General features: G+C 44.9%; 1 protein-coding gene across 2 annotated transcripts in view; it reads left to right on the forward strand.

Moving 5' to 3' along the window:
- Cdc2rk (cyclin-dependent kinase 10) overlaps positions 1-25,841 on the forward strand; it is a 53,952-nt gene that overhangs the window by 8,173 nt on the left and 19,938 nt on the right. For both annotated transcript variants that reach the window (XR_014705982.1, XM_084597725.1), the window contains exons 6-12: positions 696-763; positions 9,002-9,054; positions 13,919-13,988; positions 15,727-15,786; positions 15,860-15,983; positions 20,133-20,182; positions 24,867-24,956. Coding sequence is in view for 1 of the 2 variants with exons in the window: in XM_084597725.1 (XP_084453851.1) it covers positions 696-763; positions 9,002-9,054; positions 13,919-13,988; positions 15,727-15,786; positions 15,860-15,983; positions 20,133-20,182; positions 24,867-24,956 (515 nt within the window). In the remaining variant the exon portion in view is untranslated. The remainder of the gene's footprint in view (positions 1-695; positions 764-9,001; positions 9,055-13,918; positions 13,989-15,726; positions 15,787-15,859; positions 15,984-20,132; positions 20,183-24,866; positions 24,957-25,841) is intronic.

Consider the following 25,841-nt stretch of genomic DNA (forward strand, 5'->3'; position numbering starts at 1 on the left):
GGCGGCAGAAAGTTAGGTGGGCGGATGAGGTTAAGAAGTTCGTAGGGGTCAAGTGGATGCAGCTAGCACAGGACCGGGTTAATTGAAGAAATATGGGAGAGGCCTTCAGCCTGCAGTAGGTATAGTCAGGCTGATGATGACGGTGTGTGTTACACTCTCCGCTCAACGCATGCTTAAACTGATATTTGGATGCATCCATCTTCATGAACCAGGTAGGAATAATTAATAACATAATTCACAAAAACTAAATTTGAATTGGGTTTAAGTCATCCTGCGGCTATGACTGATCATTTTTAGTGCATATGCAGTTGCAGTGGTATGCTATGCTGGTAATGGCCGAAGAGAGAATGCTGTGCTCACACAAACTTGTTCCACGGGCAAAGCAGCTATGCTAATGTGCAGTATACATATCTTTTTTCATTCGCGGAAGTTAATTAGCGAGGACTAACTGGCTAACTTTTTATTTATCGAGTCGTGGACCAAAGTGTCAGTGCAGAAGTTGTAGATTGCCTTTAAGAACAAGTGGCAACAGTGTTTCCATTGACTTACTTTTTATTGGCCTTCAGAAATGCTCTCATAATACCAGCTGCTAGCCTAAATTATTCACTAGCATAAAATAATTTTAGCTTTCAGGGCTAAAGTATGTTGAAAATGAAGGCGTTCGCCTTTGCATCTGTTTCATTCTCTGTTACTAGGTGAAGTGCATCATGATGCAGTTGTTCAAGGGCCTTCAGTACCTGCACAAGAACTTTATAGTACACAGGTTTGTACACCTTGCCTTTTCTTCAATGTGGAGAGTAGAAGCAGCAGCATAAAAGAGCTTAGAACCTTGCTCCGCTGCTTGGCTTGATACCTGCACCTGCTTGCATGACTGCTTTTTTTAAGTTAGTAGATTTTAGTTCTTCTATCAAGTGCATAGAAACACTGAATTCCAGTGGTGTGTGTCAGTCAAGATAACAAGGAAGAAGAAATCCTGGAGACCTAGTCAGGAGCACCGCATACCTTCTTTAACCGTCAAGAAAACATGTAGTAACTTCGACGCAAGAATGGCATCTAGTGTGTGCACATCGTTCTGATGCTTCCACTCCTGTTGTCAGCTTACTTTCCTCCTCACCCTCCACATTGCACAGTAGCTACCTGTCAGCTTGTTCATGTTTCACCTACCCTCAGGTTGCACTTTCCTGTGCCCACATCAGAACCTCCTCCCCCCACGGTTGTCACTCTCCGTGTTTGTGTTGCAACAACCTCCTGGCCTCTCCTGTAAAAGTGAAGAGGGCGATGTGTCTGTCTCCACTGTGCTACCTGCCACTCGCGGTAGGCAGTTCTTAGGCATAATATCACTGTAATGGTAGTTGCAGTAGTTAGTGTAACTGAGGGCAGAGGGTTATTGCCTTGGGAAGAGGTTGCCATGAAATGAGGAGAGTGTGGTGAGAGCAGAGAAATGCACATTCGGAGAGAGGTAATGAAAATCTACAAAATAAGTTTTTTCACGTGGGCCTCACCCCAAAAATTAGCCCTCAGATCTGGAAAAAAAAGTGCGGCCCTTACACACTTTTATGTGGTATTTTATTTTGCTGCGCCGCCTGCTAAGCACTCGTTCCCTGTGTTTTTCTTTGTTGCTGTAGTACAGTAAAAGCTTGTTAATTCGAACTTCACGGGACCGGGAAAAAAGTTAGAAAAGTTAGAATTATCTGATGCTCGAATTATCGAATGGCCTCGAAAAAACTGACATGTATTACGATAAATGTACCGTATTTAGTCATGCAACGAAATCACTCGTATAATGAACCCACCCAAGCCCCGATTTGTGCTTACAAATCTTAAAAAAAAAAAAAAGAAAGGCATCAATCGTTAAGCTGGAACTGCATGGCGCGATTTAGGGCGCGATTGCCGCGCGGATAGTGGGACACGTGCCTACCACGAAATCGCGCCGCCACGTGGTTCTACGCGAAGTAGAAAAAAAACGCCTCGCGCGGCGCGTCCACTGACGTCACGGCCGGCGTCCACCAATCAGCGTGTAGTCACGTGTCATTTTGGTTTTTGCTTTGCCAACAGATGGCTCTGCTCTCCGCGCATCTCGACTGAACCTTTCTGGAGGAACCTTGTTGTTTTGTCAGCAAAGTTGGTGCACACGTTCAAGGTGCCACGTGCATTCACGCATTGTGTTCATTCGCGCATAGTGTTTAGCCAAAATGGACAAGACAACCTTTAACGAGGCCCTAATCACCGAAGTGGAAAAGCGTTGCGTCTTGTGGGACGTATGCGACCGAAACTATACAAACAACATCACCCTGAAAACGCAGCGCGACAGTGCCGCTCCGTTTTTCTCGTGCTGGTTCTAGCGCGTCGGCGGCAACGCGGCCGTTCGCTGCGCGTCGCCTGGAGCCGCATGGACGCCAGAACTGCATGGAGCATGCGGTTCCGGCTTTAGCGGATCCCTCCGTTTCGCGCTGTCACGATCCACAACACATTTCTTGGCAGTACGCCAAGATTCTGCGCAGCGATAACAAGTGTTTACCTTTTGACATTAGCTCTAGCAGTGGGGCGGGCGGGGGCGGAGCGATCTTGACAAAGTGCTAGCACTTGTCCGGTTCTGCAAGCCTCCTTTTCAGTACATTCGTTTTATCATGCTGTGAGCCACTGGGGCGGGCGTGGTCTAATGCCACTCCAATCATTGGAATGCGCGATAGCAGCAAGCGGCTTTTGAAACGAACAATGCTAAAAGCCGTCGTCATGATCGCGGCTGGCTCGCTGCTTCCGTGGACGACTGATGGGTGGAAAGATGGATGGCTGTTGCAAAAAAAAAAAAAATACTTTAACCTGTAGTGTCCATCAGAGATCAAAGCCTTTCATAGGCGTTGGCTGGGACCACGCCGACAGTATTTATCCGTATTTCCAAATTAACAGGGCTGGAATTAATGAGTATTAGTTGCGAGCTACAGAGGTTGCGCAGAAGAGAGAGCAGGCAGCTGCCGCTATGGCCATGTTGCAGGGTTGGTGCCATGCCAGGTTGACCTTGCCGCAGCTCCCTCCGTTCAACACCGCCGACCGCAGCACCGCTCATGGCGCCATTCAAGTTTTACCCACTCTTCTATGGTTTTACCTGGTTCTATTTTCTGACCCCGTTTTGGACGTACGCAGCCTCCAGTTATGCCTTCCTATTGTGAAGGTGTTTCTTTACTTTTTTTTCTGCCGCGTGATGTACGCCAAGCCGCTCGGACGTGGTGGCGCATAGTTTGAATTATCCGTAGTGGAACCGACTCGCGTTCGAATTAACAGGCTTTTTTATACACAGATCTCCATGGAGCTCGGTCGGACCAAGTAGTGTAGTTCGAATTATCCAAAAATTTGAATTATCGGGGTTTCGAATTGACGAGCTTTATTGTAGTAGCACGAAAAAAAAGGACATTTACGTGTCTTGCTCTCCAGTTTCTTACTATACCATGAAATGGTTACCCTTGTAGCAGCCACTGAATCGTATGTCACAAGTTGCTAACTGCCCAGTGAGCATTTTTTGCACAAAACTCTCTCTCTGATCTACAATGTTAATTGTCGATGCTACGGAATAATCAGAATACCATCATTGTTAACAAGGTGGCTGCTTGATGAGGATGCCACCTTGGATGCCACACTCACCACAGTCGCTCTGTGTTGACAATTTTGGAGGAAAGTTTAAAGATACTCAATCTCAAATGAGTTCTTTTACAACGTACTGGGTAGTGTTGCTTGTTTGGAAGCAGCCCAGACTGCACAGAATGGAAAATATTTTTAAATAAACCTAAGAAAAAAAGTTAAATTGTTTGCTGCCTTGTGTTAGCCAGCAACAGTTACTGTCATTGGCTCAAGTCCACTGCCTCAGTGCTGGTGCACAAGAAATGACGTCAAACATGACATGAGTAGAATGTTCATGTGTACGCCAGCCTAGCATAGGAGGCACATGCAGAATCTCGGCGATTTTCGTGTCCTCTATTAAACGTGGCCTCTGAGACTCACTGAACCCTTAGAGGCCATCATTACTGGTGGCCAACACCAATGACAGCAGATAGTGATTTGTACAATTAGTAACGAGCGCTTCAGTTGTGCAAACGCGACAAAGCTGTAGTTTTTAATAAGGGCACATGATGCACATGACGGGCTTAACCCAGGTGTAAGTAGAAACTTTGTTCAGCGAAGGACGTGCGGTGTGCTTTGCCAATTACTGGTGCAGATTTTGGCTTGCTGGTTTTCGTGCATGGATTAATCTTCAGCTCAGCTAAGAGCCATAGATATACAGTGAGCCCTCGTTAACTCAAAGTTGTAAAATCCGGGAAAAATTTTGAGATAAGCGGAGTTTCGAGTTAAACAAAATGCCAAAAATGTCTGACGACAATCCCTGGCGATCAGCCGCGCGACGCCGCCGCCAATACCTGTCGTTGCTGCTGGTGCACACCGCACAGAGCAACGGAACTCTGCGACAGAGGCGCATTTTCAGCGTTGCTTTGTTACCGCTGCCTCGTCGTTCAGTCGGGGGGAGTACATTTACGCTATATTTCGTTTCTTACACTAAACAGCATGACGTACGGTAAAAGTGAAGAATGTTTTGTAACGCATCGTGTGTAAAAAAAAAGAAAAAAGAAAAAGGTCACAACTCAGCGGTGCGCTACTACACTGCGATGCAAGCAGCGACTTCCTCTTGCTCCTTTCGAAAATGAACAATATCTGGCCACACTAGCCTTTTTATTTTCCTTTACTGCCCTACCAAGCTTTTACTGATTTGTCTCGATGCGCTCATATATGCACGGATCAGACGAAGTGAGCGTGTGCAGGTTCTTCGCTCAAACTGGACTAGGAAAACAAACTTCGCTCATGCAAAAAAAAAAAAAAAAAAAAAAAAAAAAAAAGGCCGGACAGAAATTGAAGTAGCCCAAAGCCTTCTGCGACTGGCTGCCTAGCGAGCTGCTTCTTGGTGATACACGAAAGTTTCAACAAAGCCAGAAACTGAGTGCGACAGCAACGAGCGAAAATGCTTTGGTGGCCCTTGACCCGTCGCATCCATCGACACTCCACTGCACAAAGAGAGTTTTTGTAATAAACGCAAAAGAATTCTCAGAAAAAACTGAATTTTATAATTTTTGAAAGAAGTACTGGGTAATGCTTGCCTTTGTAGAAAATTTCGTGTGCAGTCGTGCCTCGTTAATATGTACACTTTGGTTTCTGACCAAAACTGTCCATAAAGCGAGTCATCCATAATAACGAGTCATGAATAAAAACAAAAAGGATTTTATTGAGAAAAGAGAATTGTAATTAACGACTGCTTTTGTACATAACGGTGCGCACTGTACTCAAAATTTCACAGAACACCGGCAATTTTGAGTGCATTATCCTTGCCATTGTTGTCTTCGAAAAATTGTACTGCAGTCTGAAGCGACTCGCTTACCGTGACACCCGTGATGTTGGGCTTTGTGAATTGGTCGAACTTTCAAGCACGAACTCCTCACTGGTCGATGAATCAGCGTCTGATTCTCTACTCACCACCACTTCCAAAATGGCCTCTTCACTGAGCAAAGTAGCCGCTAAGTAGCTGCTTAAGGTTCTCCTGAGGCGAGGAAACAGCTGAGCTGTCGATACTAGTTCCTCGCAGCTTGGATCGACTGAGATGGCTTTTGCCGCTTGTATTCACAGATTTCTTCGCGCCTGCGTTCAGCTCTATTCTTTTGCGTTTAACTCCCGCCATGCCAAAAGCTAGACTCAAGTTGAGGGTTACAGGCTCCTGATGCTGTGCACTTTTTTGCCTTGTACTGTTTCTGTAAGGAAGCAAGAGAGTCAAGTTGGCAAGCTGCTATGCAGAGGGTTATCGAACATCCCATCTTCTTGGCGCCGTTTTTATGTGTTCCCATAAAACAAACACTGCAAGCTGAAGTATAGTTTAGAACGACGGCTAGCCAACTACGAAGAGCTCAGACCTTGTCAAGGCCGCATCGTTGACTCAAAGCGGAACCGACATACGGACCGCCTAGTGTGCATAGTTTGGCAGTTCGGCAGCGCAACAGGGACGAAAACCAAGAGCATGAGAGGGAAGCGCATCCAGGACGGGACGCCCGGTCCCGGTTGCGTGTTCGTACGTCGCCTTTCTTTTGTCGCTCTACTTTGTGAGTGTGTCTTAACTCTCACCGAAAAGCGTTAACGGCTTCTTGGAACACTCATTGCGCTTTGGGAAAGAAAACTTCAGTTCCCACCGCCACTGTAGGCACTTGTCTTTCTTCCTGTAATTTCTTTCTTACGCTTTTACCGGCCTCTCTGTTCACGTTCAGCAGAATTTATTGCAACCACATGTCGCTGTTTTCCCGACTGCGGCGGCATTTCCGCTGCACCCAGAAATCTCCTGGTTCCCCCCTTTCGGGGTCTTTCTTACGCTGATCCTCGGTTTGCTGTGTACGTTCTTCTCCGCTCTTGCACTCCCCCTCCCTTAGAACGGTGACACGCCCGCTTTGGTTGTTTGCAACCCCACAGGACTCGTTCAGGCATCCCGCCATATCGGCTGTCGCGTAGGCTCGCGGGCGGCGCGCCCTTCTTTAACTTGCGTTCGGACTCCTCTGCTTTTTTTTTCAAGCACTGTCCATATTAACGAGACAAAAATACATGGGCCCAAGTGGGGCGCGTGCATTCTTCCCCTGTCCATTGTCCGGACAGCGAGTTTCCATATTAACGAGGCATAAATACATTGAAAAGGTTTTGTCCCCAGAAAAACTGTCCATAATTCGGGTCGTCCATATTAACGGGGGTCATATTAACGGGGCACGACTGTATCACCCAGAAGCAGCTCGCTAGGCAGCCAATCGCAGAAGGCTTTGGGCTACCCAATTTCTGACCTGGCTTTTGTTTTTTTGCGCGAGCGAAGTTTGTTTTCCTAGTCCGGTTTGAGCGAAGAGCCTGCAGACGCTCACTTCATCTGATCCGTGCTGCGGACACCACATACACAACAAAAATCAGTCAACGCTTCGTGCACATGGCGCGACGAAACAGAACCACACAATCACTAAATCGCTCTTGCCGGTATGCACATGCGGAGGGCAGCTGACCGAACCATGCTCAATAAGACTCATCAACCCCCGCATGCGATCGGCACTCACATGACTGCTCCCAAGGTGAAAAACGGTTGCGTCCGCGGGAATTTTGTATTCGCTCTTCAATGTGACTGCGTTCGGCACTTAGTATGAGAACAAAGTGCTCGCTCGCAGCCCCTATCACCTTTCGGTAATGACCTTTGCCTTTGGTCTTTTCGGTCAAAATTTCGAGATATCCGCATTTCGCTCAAAAAATGCTTCGAGATAAACGGGAGCTAATACATAGCACCCATGGGAGGTGAAAGCGCGGTGTGGAAAATTTTCAACTTAACCGATTTTTCGAGATATGCAAGTTCGTGTTAATGAGGGTTTACTGTATGTCGATTAATCTGACCCCAGTTGCTCATGCTGTTGCTCTATTGACACCCTTTCAAGCGCATATATACTTTGCCAAAAAGTAGAATATCATACCACACATCTTTCAGCTGTATTGTGCATTAGCTAATGTGGGACGAAAAACATTGACTCGAAACCTGAATTTCTCGTAATGGAAAAGCATGTATTATTTGCCAGCCAGCTGGTGCATGAGTGCAATGCGAATAAATTCATTGCAGCGACTGTCATAATTAGCATTTCCTTTCAAATGTGCCCCCTTGAGATGCTGTCTCCTTTTCTTTTTTGTCGAAGATTGTTTTTGGTCTTTGCCGAGCACATTGCACCTCCTCAGCATGTTCTGTTCGTGGCATCTGCTACCACATGTTGCATGATGGTCGGTTTCGTTTGATTTGTGGGGTTTAACGTCCCAAAGCAACTCTGGTTACGAGAGACTCCATAGTGGAGGGCACTGGAAATTTCGACCACCTGGTGCTCTTTAACGTGCACTGACATCGCACGGCACGCCTTGCTTTTCGCCTCTATCTTACGTCCTTGGGTTCAGTCTCACGTCCAGTCTCACGTCCTTGGGTTTAGCAATCGAGCATCCTAACCAGTGAGCCACCGCAGCGGGGTTGTTGCGTGATGGGTGTGCACCGCACTTTACTTCGTCCTTTGCAGCGCTGTGGCGCTGCTCTGTTGTGTCATGCTTATCCCAGCCGAACATACGGCACTGCACGAATGTCGGCCAGTTGAATGCATGGCACTGAGTGAGTGCGCAGAAAGCTCTTGAGTGCCGTCAGCCGAAGGCACCAGTTTTAATCTGGTCTATAGGGGCAGGAATTTAATCTCAAACAAATCCTGCTGAAAGGAGGCATTAAGCAAGTCTAGTGTGATTAAGCATCTTTGGGCACATACTTGATTAGAAGGGAAGTTTTTTAGCTGTGTTAATTTCTGTAAAAGCTGTTATGTGGAGCAGCTGACAGTGTCAGTTCGTACATTCCATTTTGAAGTGGCTGGCACATACATAGCTGGTAATGGTAGATTTATCTGACACTGTTTCGGTCTACAATTTTTATAGATTTGATTTTGGAGTAGGAAGATGTCTGTACACTGCAGGATGTAAAGATTGGCCCAGGTTGCCACTGGCAATGTATTGGCAGCTCCTTTGTAGCACTCAGAGTACTGCAACCCTGCATTTCCTGGTTATTCCTATGATTGACATTAGATACAAGCAAACCTGCACATCATGGAACCAATGTATTGTGCTGGGATGTGAAAAGTATATGTAAGGAAATTCGTGAAGGTGGGGTGAATTTAACTTTGGGCATATACCTGCTAGTTTTATTCACTTATTTCGCATAAAAGTAGGCTTCTTGTCAGCAGCCAGTCTTAACTCTCTTGTCTCTTTAATGTCTGTTGTGAAACTCTCGGACGAGATGTCCGTTGTGAAAGAGTGATCTTGTCAGTCTGAGTGCAAACATAGTCCATGAGTTTTGGAAATGCTGTAGCAAGTTCAGTGCATAATGGACCGGCACACTGAACAACAATCTTTTTTTCTATTTCTCTTTCTTACCTCATTTCAGGGATTTAAAAGTGTCAAACCTCCTCCTGACTGACAAGGGCTGCCTGAAGATTGGTTAGTTATTATTGCACTATCTTACCTCGTGGTCAGCACTGTTATTCTTCAATAATGCCAGACTTATATTTTTTGAGAGGTTGAAACTTGTCAGGAGCATATGATGCACACTTTGCATTGTTGTTGGCGATCGTTTCTTTTTTTTAGCAAACTTTTTTTTTTCTATTTTTGGAAGTTTTAGGCTGACCCTCCAGGCGTGCAATAATTTTTATTTGAGGCTCGGGTGTACTTCCTGTATTATTTCTGCTATTAATATGGTTGCAGTATAATTGAGAACATAATACAGCCGAACCCGGATATATCGAACTCGAAGGGGATCGCGAAATATTTCGATATATCGATGATGCGATACACAGAAATCGGCTTGTGACGGCACTTACGATGCGAAAAAAACGATACCGTATTTGTTGCGTAATCAACCCACTCGCAAAATGAACCCACCCTCCACTTTTGCACCCGAGAATTTTAAGAAAAAAAAAAAAATTGCGTTAAGGCCAGCTTGTTCACACGCAAGCGATTGAGCGACCTCAGCGGCAGCGACAGGGCAAAACATTTCCAACTTGTTGGAACTGCATCCCTCTCGCCGCCCGAGCCACCGCAGCAGCTCAAAACAAGGTTTCTGTGTCGCTGCGGCAGAAATCGCCAGCGTTTTCACTTGCATGTCGATGGCGCGCGCCACTCCGTTTCGGTCGTCTCATCCGCAGCTCATTTCTTGGCAGCATGGCAAGATGCTGCGCAGTGATGTCACGGAGTGTTTATGTTTTGATAGCTCCTGCGGTGGTGGGGAGCATACTTGGCAGAGTGGCTTGATTGCACAAGCCTGGATCGATTTATTACGCCGTGCTTGGGGCGGGCGTAGTCCACTGCCACAAAATCATTGGAAAGCGTTATAGCTAAATGCTGTTTCAAGCAAAAAATGCTAAAAGCCAGTGTCATGATCGCAGCTGACCGCATGCTTTCGTTGATTCATATATGCAAGGATAAACGAAGGGCAACTGGCAATGGCAACATTTAATGCTAGAACCCTAGCTAGTGAAGCTAGTTTAGCAGTGCTGTTAGTGGAACTAGAGAGCATGAAATGGGATGTCATAGGGCCTAGTGAGGTTAGGAGGCCGAATGAGGCATATACTGTACTGAAGGATGGGCATGTACTGTGTTATCGAGGTTTACCGGAGAGGCGAGAACTAGGAGTAGGATTTCTTGTCAATAAGTATATAGCGGGTAATACAGATAAATTCTATAGCATTAATGAGAGGGTGGCAGGCATCGTATTTAAGCTTAATAAGCGGTATAAACTCAAGGTTGTACAGGCCTATGCACCTATATGTAGTTATGATGACCAGGCGGTTGAAAGCTTCAACGAAGATGTAGAATCGGCAATGTGGAAAGTAAAAATGCAGTTACTATACTAATGGGTGACTTCAGTGCTAAGGCAGGGAAAAAGCAGGCAGGAGACCAGGCAGTAGATGACTATGGCATTGGTTCTAGGAATAGCAGGGGGAGTTACTAGTTGAGTTTGCAGAGCACAATAATTTAAGAATCATGAATACCTTCTTCAGCAAACGGAAGAACCGGAAATGGACATGGAAAAGTCCTAACGGAGAGACTAAAAATGAAATTGACTTCATACTGTGTTCAACCCCCGCCATTATGCAAGAGAAAGAGGTAGTTGGGAAAGTGCGATGCAGTGACCACAGGATGGTGAGGTCCCGAATTAGTCTAGATCTGAAGAAGGAACGCAGCAGGTTAGTAAGAAAGAAGTCCATCAACGAATTAGCGGTGAGAGGGAGGACAGAAGAGTTCAGGATCTCGCTACAGAATAGATATTCAGCTCTAACCGAGGATGGCGACATTGCCCTAGAAGCAATAAACAATAATTTCAGAGATATCATTACTGAGTGCGCTCTAGAAGTAGAGAAGTAGGCGGTAGGATAGTTAGGGAGGATACCGGTAAGCTGTCTAAGGAGACTTGGAGCAGATTTGATTAAGAAACGCCAGAGTATGAAAGCTTCCAATCCAACAGACCAGATAGAATTGGCAGAGATATCAAAGCTAATCAATAAGCGCAAAGTGGCCGATATAAGGGAGTATAGCATGGAGAAAATTGAGCATGGTGTAAAGAACAGGGGAAGCCTTAAAGCGGTGAAGAAGAAATTGGGCATAGGCAAGAATAAGGTATATGCGCTAAAGGACAATGCGGGCAACGTCATCACGAATATGGACAAGATAGTCAAAGCAGCCGAGGAGTTCTATACTGATCTCTACAGTAGCCAAAATAGTCAGGACCGTAATGAGATTGGCGGTAGGGAGAAGCAGACGTTCAACCAGTGACAAAGGACGAGGTTAAGAAAGCAATGGAAACTATGAAAAGGGTGGAAAGCAGCTGGAGAAGATCAAATAACTATAGATGTGTTGAATGACGGGGGGGGGGAGGATATCGTGCTAGAAAAACTGGCCACCCTGTATACGAAGTGCTTGGTGTCATCGATGATACTGAAACCATGGAAGAAAGTAAACATTATCCTCATTCATAAGAAAGAGGACGCTAAGGACCTTAAAAACTACAGACCAATCAGCTTACTGTCGGTTACGTATAAAGTATTTACTAAGGTGATCTCTAATAGAATCAGGACAACCTTAGACTGCAATCAAGCAAAGGATCAAGCAGGGTTTCAGAAACGGTACTCTGCTATCGGTCATATCCATACCATCAACCAGGTGATAGAAAAATGTTCAGGATAAAACCAGCCCTTATACATAGCATTCATTGATTACGAAAACGCATTTGACTCAGTTGAAACCTCGGCGGTGATGCAGGCATTGCAAAATCAGGGGCTAGACAAGCCATACGGGCAAGTGCTGGAAGATATATATAGTGGCTGCACAGCAACCATAGTTCTGCATAAAGAAAGTAACAAAATTCTCATAAAGAAAGGTGTTAGGCAAGGAGACGCGATCTCCCCAGTACTGTTTACACCTTGCTCAGAGGAAGTATTCAGAGACTTGGAATGGGAGCAGTTAGGGATAAGGGTAGATGGAGAATACCTCAGTAATCTGCGATTTGCTGATGACATCGCCTTGCTAAGTAACTCAGGAGATGAACTGCAAAGAATGTTTGGTGACCTAGACAGGAAAAGTAGAAAGGTAGGCTTGCAAATCAATATGCAGAAGACTAAGGTAATGTTCAACAGCCTCGGGAAGGAACAGCAGTTAGGTAGCGAAGCAGTGGAAGTAGTAGGCGAATATGTCTACTTAGGACAGGTAGTAACCGCAGATCCGGACTATGAAAAGGAAATAAGAAGAATAAGATTGGGATGGAGCGCATTTGGCAAGCACTCGCAGATTATAACTAGCAGCTTACCGGTATCGCTCAAGAGGAAAGTATACAACAGTTGCATTTTACCTGTACTCACCTATGGGGCTGAAACGTGGAGGCTAACCAAGAAAGTTCTACTTAAGTTGAGGACAACGCAGAGGGCTATGGAACGAAAAATGGTAGGGGTAACATTAAGAGATAGGAAGCGCACAGAGTGGGTCAGAAAAATAACTCAAGTTACTGACATTCTAGCGGAAATCAAGAAAAAGAAATGGGCGTGGGCAGGACATATAGTGTGAAGAGAGGATAGCCGATGGTTGCTTAGGGTAACAAACTGGATTCCAAGGGAAGGAAAGCATAGCAGGGGGCGGCAGAAAGGTGGGCGGATGAGGTTAAGAAGTTCGCAGGGGTCAAGTGGGTGCAGCTAGCACAGAACCGGGTTAATTGGAGTAATATGGGAGAGGCCTTCGCCCTGCAGTGGGTACAGTCAGGCTGATGATGATGATGAAATGACTCCCACAAAAATAAATAAATAAAACTGCCGCTTCCTAATGTCCACAGCCGCTATATCTACACTACGCCGCGCGTACAGCACAGCGATAAGAATGTACGACGCTCGCAAAAAAGAAAAAAAGGAGAGAGAAAGAGATATATGCCGCTTCTGCAGGCGCCATAGCCACGTAAGCAGCCGCGCGCAGAAATTTCACAACACATGTTGGAGAAAGCATCCGACGTTCTGTCTGAAAACAGGCTTAGCTGTCTTGGCGCATGCATAGCGCGTGCTACTGCGAACGAAGGCCGGTAGCGAGGAAGGAGAGAGATAGCTCGGCAAAAGACTGGGCCCACTCTTGCGTTTCGCTCTATCGTGTTTTTCCCCTCTCGTTCCCACCGGTTCTCTCTGGTTCATTCACGCACATGGCTTGGAAACGTCACATGCTGGCGCGTGGGAAACGATAACCGCAGATGCGCGCGCCTTTGGGGAATGGGCGCCGTGCTGCCCTAGACCAGCCGTCGCTGAACTGTCCCCTCTCATTCCTTCCGCGCTTGGCTTGAAAACGTCACTCGGCAAACGACCGAGGGTGATGCGATCGTGTTTGGGGAAGGCACACTTTTGAGTGCGTGGTGCGGAGCTCGATATATCGAACGACCGGTGAAATTGAGTTCGATATATGATGCGGCTTTCCTATACTTTTACATGGGATATTCAAGGGGATATGCCGTGAGTTCGATATAGCCAAAATTCGATATATCCGGGTTTGACTGTAAGGTTCTTGTGAAACAGTCTGGGGGCTTTTTATTGTTTTACTGGGCACTTTTATTCAATGTGTTACCTTACTGTAGTATTTCCACTTTAGTAGGGGGCTGCTCAGGAAAGCAGGTACTCGTAGTACGTCTGACTGTAACAAGGATGCTTTGATAGTTTTTATATACGCATATGAAGTAGAATTAAGTGAACCCATGAATCTAGTGAATACATTTCTGCGAAACTGCGAAACTTGTCCTTCTAGCCTTTTTGTACAGTTGTCACTCTCCACTCTTCTTTTCAAGCTGATTTTGGACTTGCAAGAAAGTATGGTGTGCCTGTGAAGCCGATGACACCACGTGTTGTCACTCTTTGGTGAGTATTTTAATGGTTTAAGATTTTTTACATATTGCTTGACACTATATATTAGGTTTCTGCCCTAAACAGAATCTTGGCTAAGTGAGTAGCTGCATAGAAATAGCGTGTTTCTTAATACGAAGTGTCTAAACATAGGCCCTACATAACTAGTTAATATTCTGAATAAGGCACAGTAGATATTGCTGTAGGCGCGTCACTAGAGTTGTATTTAACATACTTTAAAATTCCGAGGAAGTGCCCCAACTGTACGAGATTCCCCCTGCCTGTCACTTAACTGGCAATACCACATTTCCGCACCGTTGGGGAGGGCCCTCCATCTCTCCATCCTTATCACGCGCTGGGTTTAGGCAACACTGGCCAAGCTTATCCAGTCCAAGAATCTAATCCAATCCTTCTTTGCATCTTTACTAGAGCAAAAGCTCTACTACATGGGGTCCAAGTTCGGATGTCGTCTTGCTGGGTCCAAATGACCTTGAGTGAAGGCAGAGACTACACCTTCATTTAATTCTATTGCCCCCAAAATTACTCTAAATTGCATTTTGCTAGTAGCATCACCTCAAATATATCTGATGCCTATGCTAGGGATGTGTGGTGATGACCTGGCCAGCGAGCCTGCCAAAGTGAAGGCGTGTCCCACCACAGTGCACGGAGTTCAGCCATTTGCATGAAGCATCTATTTCTGGGTAAACAGCGACATTGTTTAGGAGGTGCTGGGCAAGTAGCTAGCCTGCAGCATTGTAATATTGCAATAATCCTGCATACGGTTTTAAGACCATTTTGGGTTTGGGGTTATCACGAGTCAAACTGCCCCACTCAGGAATCGTCACAGCTAGGTGCAGGGTGCACTCAGTTTCGATGAGAACAAAGTCGCAACCACCTATGCCTCAGCGTTCTTGAAGCGACTGACGGCATGTGGCCTCATGCATGTCGTGTTTGCATGGAAATAGCCAGGAGTAATTTTGCAGTTTGCATTGCATGCTGCAATGCAGCAGCGTATTTCCCCCTTAGTAAGGGCTGCTCAGGAAAGCAGGTACTCATAGTACCTGCTTTCTTGATAATAATAATAATAATAATTGGTTCACAGGAAAGCAAAGGCGCAGTATCTGTCACACTTGTTCTGTGGACTACTGAACCGAAGGGAAGGGAGGAAGGCGAGAATGAAAGTGGAAAGAGAGGAAGGGAGTGGAATGCTCCAGAGTAATTTCGACCACTTGGGGATCTTAAACGTGCACTGACATCGCACATCACATGGACGCCACTTCCATCGAAACGCAGCCCCCGGCAGTCAGGATCAAACCTGGGAACTCGGGCACAGTAGTCAAGTGCTGAATTGCATCAACTTGAACTTGCGCATGAAGCATTCGATAAAGCAAAAAAAAAATTGCCATCATCACATTAGTTTTTCTTCTAGATTGAGTGACCGTCTCCCAGCTTTGCGTTGTATTAATTTTACTTTCAGATGCTTTTGGCAGTGCTTCGAAGTTCATTCAGTAATTTGACATTTGGAAAATCCACACGTGCTTTTCCTCTTTCTGTATGCATTAACAAGGTGTTATTTTATTATAGCATGGTTTACTCAGTTCGTGGTTATAGAGCTGACAGGTTTTGCATGTCGTAGCATGTATTTATGACAGTGGAGATGAATAAGTGTCGATGTATTGGCTCTGCACTTCGTGCACTTTTCTGATGACAGCATTTTTCTTTTTTCCTTTTTCTTTTTTTTTTTTTTTTTCAGGTACCGTGCACCAGAACTGCTGCTGCAGGCCAAGACCCAAACTACAGCCATTGACATATGGTACGGCATTTGATTCGTGTTACTATCGTACGGTATGGGACACCCCTGCCCTCTTGTGCTTACATGCAACCAGGGCTGCCGGCTGTGTACTAGGGGAGCTGCTGTTGCACAAGCCTCTGCTGCCAGGGCGCTCCGAGATTCACCAGCTGGAACTGATCATCGATCTGCTGGGTACCCCCAATGACATGATATGGCCCGTGAGTGCTTGTTTTTCTCCTCTCTCTCCAATCTGCGAGTTGGCTAGGTTTTACATTATTGCAACAGGTGCCTGTATGCAGCTTCACTCTGTTTAAATGCTCCAGTGCTACCGCAGTTTGATCTGCTTTCAATGAGATGGCATTCCAAAAGAATAAGTACATTGAGCGCAAAAATGTGTTTCATGTAGTGTGTGGTGTTGGCAGCAATGGGCTCGTGGAATTTTTAGTGTGGTAACCAAAGGTGTCCCAGTGTTTTAGCTTGGATGGATCCCAACAACTTTGAGGAGGTCCCGAGATACCCAGCATGCCTTGTCTTCTATTCTTTCCTGCTTGATGCATGAACAAAAGAACTTGCAAATGCATGGCTTCTCATAAAATGCCTAAATTCATATAATAATGACAAACTGTAGGTTTGAGACAGTATGCTGTAAGCAGTTACAGTGGGATTAGTATGAAAATGAAGCGAATAAAAGAAAGCACAGTTTTAAGCGTGAATGGATTTATGCGCCCAGGGAGACAAAAAGCGTAGCTAGGAACCTGAATATTCGGTGGAGCCCATTTTAGGAACTTTTTCAATTACTTTAATTACTGCCTGGCAAAGAATGGTCAAACAAATATGGCACGTTGCTTTGATTTGAATAGCTTGTCAGTATGTGGTGTAGTCACTCTTATATCACATTCACACTGGTGACTTTTACAATGGTCGCGTGACGGTGTTTTGTCGACCGCGGCAAGTGCTGATCGGTTCGCTCCAGCATGCAACTCACTTCACAACAACCCTGTCTCCGAGAGAGATTTGATCGAAGAGCCGACTTTCGCATCTTTTCGGCCCCTTTTGTCTGCTGCCGCACTCGGGGTAGATCAGCTCAGACTGCTTTCACGTATTAATATGTGCAATTATTTCTGCAAATATCTTATGGTTCTGCGAGTGTGCAGGGCTGTCTCGGCAGTCAAAAGTGCCCTAGCTCGGTGAAGACTGAAGCGGCGGTGGTGTGCGCGCCCTTGTTTTCGGTTTCACTAAGTAGCCGATCACTAAATCGCCTGATACTTGATCGTCGAACGTATTACAAAGAATGCAAGCGCAAACGCGAACGAGTAGATTTCACTCTCGCAGTGATCCTTGACATGTGTGCCCAATAACTACATGCACAGCAAGTTGTGCAGACACGTGTGTGCACTTTTGAATTTTCCCGCCATAGAAGGGAGGCAGACGCGCCGCGGATTCGCTGAGGAGGTCGCGTCGCAAGAAATTGGTCAGTGAGTGACACCCTCAGACGGGTCTCTGGTGGCTTGTCTGGGTCTCCCCCTTCGTGATGAATCGAGTCGTCTGCGTGAATGCGGCTTTGAACAGAGTTGCATATTTGTATATTTGCTTTTAAAGTATGTAAACCAAAGTAGAAAACTACAATGAAAGCTTTACAGCCATCTCACGGAGAGGGGGAAACATATCTGCAGTCTCCAATCAGAATGCTTCAGGGCTTACAGGGGTAATCTTTACCTTCATCGCTGTGTTTTACTGTAGAGTGTGTGTTTCAAAAGGGGCCACAAGGCATGTGGCCTCAGGGATCGATCCTGGGACCTTTGTTGTTCATTTTGTATATTAATGATATGTGCAATTTGCCTCTTTCACCGAAACTGGTCATGTACGCTGATGACACAAATATTTTTTTCTCCGCACAAACCGTAACCCAATTGAACACTGTCATAAATAGTTATTTGATCAAACTTGAAGAGTGGTTGCATAAAAACAGATTAACCTTGAATGTTAAAAAGACTAAATATATTATTTTTAAGCCTTATAACAAAGCCTGCGACACTGAGCTAGTCCTAAACTTTCAAGGTACAGCGTTGCAGCGTGCAACTTCAGAAAAATTTTTAGGCGTCTGGTTTGAAGAAACCATGTCATGGAACACACATGTTAGCAAGCTGGCGATAGAATTAAGCAAAACACTTGGCTGTCTCTATAAGCTGAGAGAATTACTTCCAGTGAGGCTCAAAAAAGCAATATATTTTGCTAATTTCTACTCTCGTCTTTCATATTGCATTTTAGTTTGGCGAGTTACAACCATCCATAATTATAATAAACTCGAGCGGCTACAAAAAAAGGTGCTACGAATTCTTGAAAACTTTTATGGAAACCCTAGCCAGCTATCTACTGATCCCTTGTTTACTAAACATAGTATGCTTAAAGCAACTAAATTATATGATTACAAACTGTCTCTCTATATGCATAAACGTAACCTTCCCAATGATACGCACCGTCCCTTGCATGCTTACAGCTTACGCAGGGAACTAACGCCAGTGCCACATACACGAACAAATTATGGTCGGGCCACTCTTGACTACCGCATACCATCACTTTATAATGAACTTAAAGCCCACATTGACTTTACTGCCCCGCTTAACACATTTAGACACGAATTAACAAATTTTATGATGAGGCAATGAATAAATACTGCGATGTTCATATTCATTTCTGATATCTGATGTGTGTATAATTCTTTTGATTTTGACCTCATGTACATATCCATTTTTTGACTGTGTTGTGAATTCCTCTGCGAGATGCTGCCTGTAGGCCCCCAGGGCCCAGTCAAGCTGTCTGTGACAGCTTTTTTCCTGGGGGCCCCCAACTTGTAGGTTGGAAATAAAGTGGATTTGGATTTGGATTTGGATTTGGATGTGTCTGGGGTGGACTCTGGGAGACACTTAATGCCATCCTAAATGCTCGCAGGTAGTGGTGGTCACCAAGGCCAAGAAAGTCGAAATACTGATAGATAATGAAGGATCCATCTTCCTTGCACAATAATTTTTGATCTAGCTTGAAAAGACCGAGGGATAGCGGTGATTGAAAATGACTCCTGAATTTTCCTTCTCAACTCATGCTTCGGAGTGCACTGCAACGAAAGCAAAGAAAAAAAATAAAGATTACAGGCTGAGACCACGCTTCACCCATAAACACGCCATCAAACAGTTGTTTTGTACAGTTGTCTTGTTTACTTACGGTAGGCGCACTCGCTCCGCTCACTCGGTCTGTTCGGCTATTGCTGTTGTGGTTTCTCTCTGACATGGACCCAACCTGAAGCACTGTGGACGTGCAAGACGCGAAATATGGCTCTAGAGCCACCGACAGAAAAACATGGCGGCAGTAAATCAAAACCATGTATGCGAAGGCATTGACCTTGCTCGCACACACCTGAGGGGTTCACACAGCGCATGAGCAGATCGCGTTTTCCCCTCTCCTGAACACCGCTGCTGCATTAGCTTTCTCTTGTTCCTTCACGCACATGGCTTGCAAACGTCACGTGGTGGCGCGTGGCAGCGATCACCCGGGCGCCTTTGGGGAAAAGGCGTGGCGCCGAACTGTGCCCTCTCATTCCTTCCGCGCGTGGCTTGAAAACGTCACGCGGCAAATGGCCGATGATGCGATCGTCTTTGGGTAAGGTGCACCGTCCAATATGTGGTGCGGAGTTCGATATTTCGAACAACCGGTGAAATTGAGTTCGATATACGGCACAGCTTTCCTATACTTTTACATGGGATCTTCAAGGGGATATTCCATGAATTCGATATAACCAAAATTCGAAATATCCGGGTTCAATATATCTGGGTTCGACTGTATCAGAAGTGTGTGCGTGACATCATGGCTACCACTGTGTCCATGACGTCAGAGTTTAGGGACTACTTCCGAAGTTCACCACCATGCACCACCCTATCTGCCCATAAATTTCAGAACGCAGTGTTGTTAGAAATTAATAACAAATCGCTTGCTTTGTTTCAGGGAGTTATACTTTGAGTAAATACTCAAAACCATTCGTTCTACACATTACACATGTTTCTAAGTGGCCTTTGCAGTCGTTTCATGGTCCCTTTAAATCTATAGGGTTCCCCCACCACTCCTACTGATCCAAAAGGGATCCCCGACAAATATGTGGCTGAGAACCACCGTGCTAGTAATCGCTAGTAGTATTGTCAGATGTGCTTGGTTGCAACAAAAAAGTTAAAATATCCTACTGGTGCAATTGGACATTCTTGTATCATGCAATGTACTTTGCATTTTTAGAAGCATTTTTTTTTTGTTGAAAACCGCTCTACGCCGCAAAAACTGGCAGTTTTCCTGCTTATTTCTCTCTGTTTACTCTTTGTGTCTAGGGGTACTCAAAACTTCCAGCTCTGGAGAACTTCACTCTGAAGCAGCAGCCGTAAGTATCTTCAGTAACATGCTTTAGAGTATATATATTTCTGAAGCACATTATAGATAATGTTGTATTAAAGTTTCTTGACAGATTTTAGTACAGGAATTTTGCGTGTCTTTTGGTGCAAAATATTTATTTTCGTTTGTTTTTGGGAATTAGCTTAGAACTGCTGAGTATGGTGCTTCAGATAACACATTTTTCTTTATGAATAGTTCCCAAGGTACTTCATTTCTTTACCACAAGGACGGCAGTGATTAGCAATAATACTAATTTGCATCAAGCTGTTCATACAGAGTATTATGTTGGGCTTGCCTCAGAGCAATTCTGCCATTGTAATACAGCAGGCTTGGTTTGAGGCATCCTAACTGCTGTTTAGTCTCTCATCCAGACTTAGCTCAAAACAAACTTAGTTGACACAAGCAATTCAGCTTGGATACATTACCTAACAAACTTTTTGAGTACACGAGGACCTTAGTTAAGTGTCACTATATGAGCACATGCGCTTACAGTCTCTTGCTAAGAGCTTTGGAATTGCAGGAACTTTCATCAAATCCATTTTGCTCTTCAAAACCTTAAATGGAGTTTGGTTCACAAGCACGAGGGCTGTGTGTATCCTTTATAAATCATTGAGCAAACACAATAGAACCCCATTAATACGCTGCCAGTTCATGCGACTTTTTAAAAAGTTAATTTCGCCTAAAATCACAGGCAATGAAAATGTTCCATGATAGTTTTATTATTTTTCTTCCAGTTAATATTTTTTGATATAACATACTCTTTGGCTCTTATTTTGAAAATTTGGACAAGTCCTGTTTGTGTGGTACATTTAGCGACCAGATGAACTGGAAAATATGAGTGGGCCTACCGTGGTGGCATTTCTGCATCGGCTAAGCACAAAAGGGCAAAGCATCTAAATTAAAATGAATTGCACTAACACATGAGCGGGCTGTTTTTGTGCGTCAGCACACGAAGTTTATACTGCACACAGGATGGACGCAAAAATTATTATAAATCGTTGCGGACATAGGGCACTTAGTAGTGGAAAAAAACTAACGAATGTACAGGGGTAGTCAAAAGTTCCCAGGCCGCTCCGAATGTCCGGGGAGTGGTCGCTGTCCGCTATCGCAGCGCTGCTATCTGATGCGCGCGCCGGTGGCGAGGGTATGCAAGGAGAGAGGGTTCGGCCCCTTCTTTCTCGCTCTCCTAGATGACAAAGCAGTGAAAAAAGATAGTGCGGCGCACGCCTTCCCGATTCCTTCTTCGGATTCCGCTGCGCTGCAGCCCGTGGCTCTGCAGACGACCGTTCGCCTGAGTGAAGTATGAAGCTGGCCTCAATATTTAGTTGTACTATGCGTGCCACTCTGTACTTTTCGCCTTTTTGACGTACGATAACTTGCGTTTACCTTGGCATCGACTCTTTCACAGCATGCGGGGCCGTCACTGTGCCTTCTCTAATCGTGTCGTTTGATGGAAATTTACTGCACACGAATTGGGGTAAAGCGTGTATTGTTTGCTTGTGCTACTAAAGGGTTTCTTTGTTGCGTTATATCCAGCTCCTTATCTCAATCCTTGTATGTGTTCAGTATCCTCACGCTCGTAATGTCCCGTTAATGTTGGGGATTCGGTACATGTTATTGACATTTCTTCATAGCGTTTACGCAGTATGAACTGTCACGATTGTGTTTTGAGCGCCTGCGCTCTCCTTCTTGCTTTCAAGAGACAGGAAAGAGTACTTTTTCCAGATGGCAGAAAACAAGCGGGCAGCGAATGCGTGCTTAAATTGCGGATTGGGTTGAAGAGCACGTTGCCTAATCGAAAAGAATTAGTAATCTGACCACGTGTCATGAGACGCCTTCTTTGTCCGCTTGCTTTCTGACAATATGGGAAAGTGCGCTTTTCATTCTTGCACGAGCAGAAAAACATGCGCAAAGCACTAAAAACATAACCCTGACAGTTCGTCTTGCTTGCAAAACCTTGAAATATTTCGTAGAAGCATCAGCAACGTATTAACTCCCCAACACACGCAGATCTTCAAGTGCTTCACCCTGTGTTTCACGTTGGTGAGTTAGCACGCACTAATTGTGTCTTAGAGCCAAATGGTAGTTAAGCATCAACAAAAAAACCTTCAGAAACATCAGCAAACAATGCGTGTGCTATCACGATTCGTGCGCAATAAATTGGCAGCAAAGGACATTATTAGAGAAGGCACAGTGATGGCCCCGTATACTGTGAAAGAGCTGATGTCAAGTTAAATGCAAGGTGTCATACTCCAAGAAGGCGAAAAGAACGGAGAAGTGCACATAGTGTAACTAAATATTGAGACTAGCATCACGCTTCACTCCAGGGAATGGTCGTCAGCCGAGCCAAGGGAATTCAAAGAGAAATCGTGAAGGCGTTCGCCGCACTATCTTTTTCACTGCTTTGTCATCAGGGAGAGCGAAAACGAAAGGGCCGGACCCCCTCTCATCGCATACCCTCGCCACCGGCGCGTGGCAGGGCGCACATCTGATAGCAGTGCTGTGATAGTGGAAAGTAACCGCTCCTGGGCTGTTCGGAGTAGCCTGGGAACTTTTGACTACTGCTGTACATTAGAGCATGTGGTGCAGTAAACAAGGCTAGTGACAGAAGAGGAATCATTTGCCAGGCTCCTTAGAGCGATGATGGTTGCGCTGCGTTGAAGTCGGCTATCCTTTGCACCACATTTTGATTCCAGATGGTATCTTGAATAGCCACGTGCCATAACTTTCACTTGCGAACCAGGGGCGCAGAACGTAATGAAGTGGCAGGGTCAATGTACACCACTAGAGAGGAGGTAGCAGCCCAACAAACAAAAAAATACCGCACGTGAAAACACATGATGGCGCTCAGCCAAATACTTTGCTTTCTTTTTGTGAAAACAAACTTAACTATAACACCAAAATGTGTAAATAAATTGTGGATGAAAAGGTGGGTTAAGGCACGTTGCTGAGACTCAACCCACAGAAGTCAAGGAAGCCTTGCATTGTGCAAATAGTCCACGCTGTGTTCTGATGTGTGTGTGGCACAGGTAACGTGAGTGAAGATGCCTGCAGGTACAGATCTGGGCACCATGTTCGGGCTTGCCCGCGTCTTCTTCTGCACGCATGCACAGATTGTTGCTGCCATCATATGCACAGTTGGGCAGGTGCGCATTGCGGTGACGTCCTGAAGTAGGTTCTCTAAGTTCAAACCATGCGGAGCAAATGTTACATAAAAGTTCTTCAGTTGGGGCAAATACTTTGAGGTTTTAAATACTAAACATTCGGATTGAACTTGGCTATCCGACTGAATGTTCAGTCAGGTCTTTTCTTAACTGCTGAACAGTGAAGAAGGGACAGGGCAAGAGAGAGTGTGTATATGAGTGCTGCTTCCGACTGTTCACATCTTGCTTAGTGAGGCAGGACAGACTAATGATTTTTTATTCTTTTTTTTTTTTAGCCCCAATATACTATTTGGAACATTGGGTAGTTACCTCTGCCTCGCCATTATGGTGCAGTGGTTATGGTGCTCGGCTGCTGTGCCCAGGGAAGCGTGATCGAATCCCGGCCGCAGCAGCTACTTTTCGATGTAGGCAAGAAGCCGGGCACCCGCGTGCTGTGCGATGTCAGTGTACGTTAAAGGACCCTGAGTAGTTGAAATTTCCAGAGCTCTCCACTACGCAGTCTCTCATAGCCCAATTCTCTTTGGGATGTTAAACCCCATAAACCAAACCATTTTTACCTTTTCCTGATATGTGGTATATGTGCCCTTTTCCTGACCATGTGTTCAGTGCCATTCTTTTGCCAAGAATGAACAATTTTAGCATTGCTGGAGAAAAACTCTAATGATTTGTTGTTTCTGAAATTATTTTGTTATTCCGCTTCCTATTTTTTTGTTTTCTGAATTATAAATGGCTGCAGTGTGATAATGTGATAATCTGGGCTTGATAAAGCCCGTATTCTTTGTTTAAGCGATAATACTCCTAAAATATGTCAGTCAGCTTTAAATACATAATACATGCATTTCAGTCGTTTACCTATAGCTGTAATACAGTCCCGTCCAGCCAAGCATTATACTTTTTTATTCGGGCCAAGGAAAAGTGCCTTGAAAGGCGCACAAAAATTTGCAGCACTATTCCATACAGATTAAATCCCAAAAGTGATAAGCAGTAATCAATCGATTTCTTTATAAACTGAAACATGAGTGGTCTAAACACCTGCCAGCTTATTATGACACGATGATCGCTTGAAATAATGTATACTGTGATGAAAAAGATCTCAGTAGCAATTGATGTAATAATGAGAAATGGGGTCAAACTGTGTACTCCCAGTCATGTTGCTGGCCGGTCTGCATCATGTCACACAATAGTGCATGAAGCATTCAGTTCAATTGTGGGGCCGCTTAATGTTTGCTTGTGTGCCATCTCCAAGTAACACAGTCGAATCCAATGTTCCTGCATAGCATACCAGGTATTTGGATTAATCAAGGCCAATACAAACTGGTTGCTTTAATTATTCTTTTAAAGCTTATTTTAGAAATATTGTGCGAGTGTAGAGCTTGTACAAATCATTTGGGTCTTCTAATTAGCCGATATTGAATTGCTCAGCTTTAAGGTACGCTTTGCACCCTTGTTTGATGAAGAGCATTGAAAATTGCAAAGCATTTACGAAATGTGTCCTTTCTTTTTTTTCAGGTACAACAACTTGAAACACTTCTTTTCGTGGCTTTCACCAGCTGGCATTCGCCTTCTGAATTTCCTCTTCATGTATGATCCCAAAAAGAGGTGAGGCCTTTGCTTGGTTGGCAGTTTTAGAAATCTTTAATTTGCTGCTGTCTCTATGTGCTGCCATGTACAGCCCAAATATGTATTTAGACACTCAATATGACCTGCAGTCCACATGCATGACTTTGCAGTGCTTCCTGTGTGCATGGTTGTAATGACTAGCAGCAAGCTTGAAAAACATGGTGGAAAGAATTCGTCATTCTGACAGTCGGTAGCATGCTCCACATCGTCTGAGTGCCTCCCTCGTTTCCTTTACAAACAGTGTTATGTGTTAAACCTTCACACAAGCTCTTTTGTGGCTGTCAAAGCTATCTGCAATCATTTTCATGCACTGTGTTCTCACATATGGTCAAACCCACTTATAACTATACTGTTTAACAATATATCGGATATAACAATGGGCAGTCATTGCATCGCCAGATTTCCTATGTGTTTTATGGTAAAATGAACCGCTTATTACAATGGTGTCATATTATATTATCGGTTATAACAATCATATATGGTCACTGAAAGTGAACAAAAAATGCAGCAACCACAAAAGCGGGCGCATACGCGGAGACACCGACAACGCCGATGCAGCAACAATAAAAAAAAATCGGGACAGAGCGGGGCAGAGCTCGGCAACAGCGGGATAGCCCAGTTTTCGGAAAGGTCACGAACGGAATCACGTGCAAAGGGGCTAGTAATGGTTTCACGCAAACAAACCGAAAAAGCGCGCCGATGGTGTCAATAGAAGTCTGTGTCATCGTTATGCCGATCAGTTGCATCAGCTGCGGAGGCGTAGCGAGACACTTGGTGGCGGTATGCAGACTTCTCGGCGCACAACTCTAGGGCTCACATTTCTTGCTTGCTGTTGCTGCTTGTGTGTATTGTTTAGGATGCTTA

This window comes from Amblyomma maculatum, chromosome 3 (assembly GCF_055883805.1).
Source record: "Amblyomma maculatum isolate TAMU_Amacu chromosome 3, ASM5588380v1, whole genome shotgun sequence".
Taxonomy (NCBI): domain Eukaryota; kingdom Metazoa; phylum Arthropoda; class Arachnida; order Ixodida; family Ixodidae; genus Amblyomma; species Amblyomma maculatum.